The 6000-nt window shown below is 39.0% G+C and overlaps 1 protein-coding gene across 1 annotated transcript in view; it reads right to left on the bottom strand.

Moving 5' to 3' along the window:
• The window catches only part of ap1g1 (adaptor related protein complex 1 subunit gamma 1), a 207609-nt gene that overhangs the window by 96607 nt on the left and 105002 nt on the right, over positions 1 to 6000 (bottom strand). Inside the window, exons 8-9 of the mRNA XM_028809775.2 lie at positions 138 to 218; positions 1 to 53 (exon numbers count right to left, since the gene is read on the bottom strand). The exon at positions 1 to 53 is cut by the window's left edge and continues 46 nt beyond it. Coding sequence (XP_028665608.1) covers positions 1 to 53; positions 138 to 218 — 134 coding nt within the window. The remainder of the gene's footprint in view (positions 54 to 137; positions 219 to 6000) is intronic.

Here is a 6000-nt window from a genome sequence, read left to right as displayed (position 1 = left end):
TCATATAGGATTGCATTTCCTACATTTTTACTTGTTTCTGTGTTGGTCGCAACCTAAAAAATAGATTAGAATTATTAAAGAAAGTGATGAAGCACTGTAGACTTTACTTCTTCTGTCAAAGTTATAAACATACTTACCTGTGCAAGAATATCATTCATAGCTTCACTGGAATCATCATCATTCCTACCAAGGATTCTGAGCAATCTCAATATCCGAACCTATATTGAAGAAATAAAAGGATATATTAAAAAAAGAGACACAAGCATTTTGTATACATAAATTTCCACCTCTAATTACAAAAAAAGATAAAACATTTTAAAAATGAACTGCCCCAGTCTTAAATTTCACTGCCAAAGGTTTAGATGGATGTGTTCTCAATCTAGAGTTGTTCATCGAAGGTTAAAGAACGGCTAAGAATGAGAACTAGAAAACAATTTGGGCTTAAGTACAGTAACTCCAAACTGCAAAAAGCAAACAAAAATTAAAAAACATGTAAACAAAAATGAAGTTCAAACAAACAAACAAAAAAAAAAATGAAAATGCAAAGTCATGGATTAGTATTGAGACACTGGAAAATGCCAGGAAGGCATTTCACTTAACTTATGATGTCTTCTAAAAAACATTTTTCTCTCTCTTCAAGACTGCAGATTGAATTTTTTTAGTATTGCTCTTTGTGTACTGGCAGTTGTGGTGGGGACTGCAAGGTACACACTCCACTCTTGTCCATCTCAGGTACCCTTCAAAACAAATGCTAGCCTGCTACACCCAGGCTTACAAGAATCTCACCTTGAAAAAGGGGAACAATGCCACTGCAATGTGTGTCCTTTTAGTAACAGTAACAAATAAAAAAATAATAAAATAAGCATCAGGAATTTTTTGGTGCAGCGCTTAATAGGGTATCGCACAAGCAAGCTGTTGTGAGTAGAAATGAGTGATTGCTCATAATTGACCGGGCAACTACAATGTATGGATGGCAGAGAATCGCACAAAATGTACCTATTATGCAGCTACTCCTGCTTTTGCTATTTATATTCAATTGGACATCTTTTTTTTACATCTGTGAACAACAAGATGATGCTTTTATCATCAAAGTCAAGATTAAATGGTCACACTCCAGAAGGGACACTGAAAGAAATTAAAATGAGGCACCATGACATTAAGTGCTGCTGCAACAAAAGATCTGCACTGCTATGTTTGAATCCAGTAGCAGGCTCTGATGCAGTTTGTACTCTGTCCTTCTGAACATACACCAGAGCATTCACTCTCATCCAAAAACAATCAATAAAAATAAATGTTTATCCTTGCAACCTCAACCTAGATAAATGAATTTCATTTCTAAAATGAAACCTACCACCTGTTCATTAGACTGAGTCCCAAGAAAACCATTCTTTGTCTTATCAAATTATTTACTGGCACATTTGACAACACGATAAAAGTGTCAGTTATGGGACTGTTATGTTATGGTGATTTGGATATCAGAGCTACACCCTTATGCATTTAATTAGACCTATTACAAATTTATACAGCTTTAGTCTCACCTTTCCCATCAAAATTTACTAGAGAATTTTTCAGTTTGGCTTCTGTGCCAGTCACAATACAAAAAAGGCACTAATCCATGTTATAAAATACATTCTAGTATCCTCCATTCATGGAAATTCCACAGTATGTTATTCAAATTAAACACAGTGTCAGACAACATTGACCATTCTATTCTATTGCATAGGTTAGAAAATTACAATGGGCTCTCAGGTATATATATATATATATATATATATGTGGTTTAGTTAATATTTATTAAATCAATTTCAGTAAAAACAGAAATGATGCAGACAGTACTTCAGCATTATACACAGTAGTTAGAGATGGTGTCCCACAGAGTCGATATTCAAATCTTAACTATTTTCACTTTACATGCCTCAGTCATGCAATACCCAGTTATGCCTTTTTTTAGACCAAAGAATTATTTATCTGATAGTGTCCTTAATTAACTGTGTAAATATTCTGTCACTTTTTACCTCAATTGGACTGACCATTAGTTTTACTAAACCAGCACATAACCCAAAGGTCATGGAAAAAGACAATTTCGCCACAGGAATTAATAAAGTGTATCCAAAAAAAAAAAAGAAAAAGAAACCCTTGGACTTAATCTGTCCAAAATTGTTTATTTCCCCATCTTAAAAATACTAGAAAATGATCTAAATCTGGGGCATACTGAAAAATTAATTCATACATTTATTTCTAGTAGGATTAAATAACACAATGCCTTATTTACAGGCTGTTCAAATAGTTCTTTTTGCATCTTTCAGTTAATTCAATATGCTGATGCAAGAATTACTATAAGAACTAGAAGGTTTAAACTCATAACTCCAGTTTTAAAGTATTTAAACTGGCTTCCTGTTAAGCTTTCAGCAGATTTCCTTCTTAAAAATAATGTATTAAATGGCAAAAACCTTGCTTACGCATTTGAACTAGTAATTACTTACAAAAAATGAGCATGCATTATGGTCTCAAAATGTTGGTTATTCACTTCGCATGTCAGTGGTTTGAATGTTGTGGCTAACTGGTGTATCGCATACCCCAACTAGACTTTCTAAACAGCTGTGCATATTACATCTGTTTGTTAGTCATTGTACAAAAATATCAGCCTTACAGTAATTTTAATGTTACAGACTCTTTACTTGATTTCTCTTCTACTTGGTGCCACTGGTCTACTGCCAACCTACCATCCTGCACATGGAAAAGTCACTTGAGGTACTGGCTGCCTTGGAATCAATGGATCGAAAGATTCTGTTGTCAGATAAGATGGCCCAGCATAGACTAAACTGTATAATATCCAGATGGAGGCAGATGGCTGGTTGACCTAGGCCTCCAGGACTGTAACTGACTTTGTCTTTGACGTTCTCTGTTATAAATTACCGTGGACCCTGCAGAGTTTTTTTTTTCTTTACCAGGATTGCTGATAATGCTGATTACTGGATTTTTTGCTTTTCTCTCCTCTGTTGTCATCTGGCCATAGTTAAACAATTAATTAATTGAGAGATACTGCTGGGTTCCATTTATGTTAATCAGTTTCAAACTACTTTGTTGTCTTGTCTATTTAAACAAACCTGTGTCTTTATGTGTACTTCCTATGAATTAGTAATTTGTAAAGCTTGTACTTGCATTTTACCTGAGAGGCTATCACAGAGCTGTGTAACCCTGAGTTGATCGCTTAATCTGTTCTTACTGTAGTTTAAGCATGTAGCATCAGTCAACTAACTTGGTTGATACGTTGAACATTATTAGCATGTGTTTTTCAAGAAATTAATTGGTAAGTCTGAATTTTATATAGTGCTTATCAATGAATAATTATTTCATTGCATGCCTTTCACTGAAGGCAAGATTTTGGAGAAATGACATGGATATAATCTAGCCACAGGGGATGTGTGGTTTTTTTGGGCTGGCCCCAAGCCCGGCTAAATGGGGAGTGTTACGTCAGGAAGGGCTTTCAGTGTAAAATTCTGACAGATCAATATGCAGACAACAATCCATATTTCCATACCGAATCAGCTGAGGCCTTGGTTATAGAACGGCCGCCACCAGTACCGTTGACCAACAGGGTGCTGGCAGAAATTGGGCTACCACTAGCCGAAGGAGGAGAAGAGGGAGGCAGGAGGAAAGGTGGAAGGTAAAGACAGTAGAAGTGATGGTGGGAATTTTGAATGTTGGCAGTATGATTGGTAAGGGAAGAGAGTTAGTTAATGTGATGGGGAGAAGAAAAGTTGATATTTTGTGCGTGCAAGAGACTAAATGGAAGGGGAGTAAGGTCAGGTGGATCAGAGGTGGGTTCAAATTGTTCTATCATGATGTGGATGGGTAGAGAAATTGGGTAGGGGTTATTCTATAGGAACAGTATGTCAAGAGTGTCAGACACAGCGATGATTATGAAGCAGGAAATTGAATCTGTGATGATGAATGTTTTATCCCTTAAAGATAAGGTGAGAAGCTCAGTCATCCGGGAGGGGCTCAGAGTAGAGCCGCTGCTCCTCCGCATCGAGAGGAGTCAGATGAGGTGGCTCGGGCATCTGACCAGGATGCCTCCCTGGTGAAGTGTTCCGGGCATGTCCAACTGGGAGGAGGCCCCGGGGAAGACCCAGGACACACTGGAGGGACTATGTCTCCAGGCTGGCCTGGGAACGCCTCGGGATTCTCCCGGAAGAGCTAGAAGAAGTGGCCGGGGAGAGGGAAGTCTGGGTATCTCTGCTCAAGCTGCTGCCCCCGCAACCCAACCTCGGATAAGCGGAAGAGGATGGATGGATGGATGGATGATGAATGTTGTTACTGCATATGCCCCGCAAGCTGGATGTGTGACATATGAAAAAAATTATTTCTGGAGTAAGCTGGACGAGGTGGTGGAGAATGTACCTAAGGGACAGAGAGTGGTGATTGGAGCAGATTTCAATGGACATGTTGGTGAAGGAACAGAGGAGATGAGCAGGTGATGGGTAGGTATGGTGTCAAGGAGAGGAATGCAGAAGGTCAGATGGTAGTGGATTTTGCCAAAAGGATGGACATGGCTGAAGTGAATACATATTTTAAGAAAAAGGAGGAACATAGGGTGACATACAAGAGTGGAGGAAGATGCACATAGGTATATTATTATCCTACACGGGAGAGTCAGTCTGAAGGAGATTGGAGACTGCAAGGTGGTACCAGAGGAAAGCGTAGCTAGGCAGCATAGAAAGGTCTGTAGGATGACAATGGAGATCAAGAAGAGGAGGAAAATGAGGGCAGAGCCAAGAATCAAAAGGAAGGTCAATAAGAACAAGACAGAATACATGAGTGTGAATGAGGTCAGAGGAATGGTGAAAATGCAAGGAGTACAGTTGGCAAAGGTGGAGGAGTTTAAATACTTAGGATCAACAGTACAGAGTAATGTGGACTGTGGGAGAGAGGTGAAAAAGAATGCAGGAAGTGTGGAGTGGGTGAAGAAGAGTGTCAGGAGTGATTTGTGACAGTCGGGCATCAGCAAGAGTAATAGGGAAGGTCTGCAGGATAGTAGTGAGACCAGCTATGTTATATGAGTTGGAAACAGTGGCACTGACCAAATAACAGGAGACAGAACTGGAGGTGACAGAGTTAAAGATGTTAAGATGTACACTGGGTGTATTGAGGATGGAAAGGATTAGAAATGAATACATTAGAGGGTCAGCTCAGGTTGGACAGTATGGAGACAAAGTCAGTGAGGCAAGATTGCGCTGGTTTGGACATGTGCAAAGGAGAGATGCTGAATATATTGGGAATAGGATGCTAAGGATAGAGCTGTCAAGGCAAAAGGAAAAGAGGAAGGGTTATGAGAATGTTTATGGATGTGGTAAAACAGGACATGAAGGTGGTGGGTGTAAGAGAGCAAGATGAAAAGTGCTAGAAGATATGGAAACATGATCTGCCGTGGCGACCTCTAATCAGAGCAGCCAAAAGAAGATGCAATGACATGGATAGGTTTGGCTAGCTTTGTTGTGCTGAATGGCCTTTTCATATTAGAACTGTTCTAATATCCGATTGTCTTTGTGGGAGACGGGTCTATACTGACATAATCAAGACCAAAACTCTATGAACCCTAGACTGCCAGTCCATTACGGAACACACACACGCATCTGTTTTTCTTTGGTATTTGAAAAAAATACCCTAAATACCATTGAAGCTATGAAATTATGAAGAAAATAATATATAAATATGATGACATCATGATATTTTGGAGATTGTGGGAATACAGTATGATGGAATAAATCATTAGCAAGAAAATACTTTATTTGAAATTCTTCACCCATCTATCCACCATTAAAAGTGCTTATCCGGTGCAAGGTTACAAACACCCAAATTCCCACATACTGAGTTAAGTTTTTGGGTGACAATGGAGAGACTGTGTAAACTGCACTCAGGCATAGCCACCACTAGACTCAAACACAAGACTATGAATCTGTGATGCAGCAGCACTTAAAACTGAGTGTTCCGCCCCAT

The sequence above is a fragment of the Erpetoichthys calabaricus genome, chromosome 9 (assembly GCF_900747795.2).
Source record: "Erpetoichthys calabaricus chromosome 9, fErpCal1.3, whole genome shotgun sequence".
Lineage (NCBI taxonomy): Eukaryota > Metazoa > Chordata > Cladistia > Polypteriformes > Polypteridae > Erpetoichthys > Erpetoichthys calabaricus.
The sequence above is the reverse complement of the archived record's forward strand: the minus strand, read 5'-3'. Positions and strand labels throughout refer to the sequence as shown.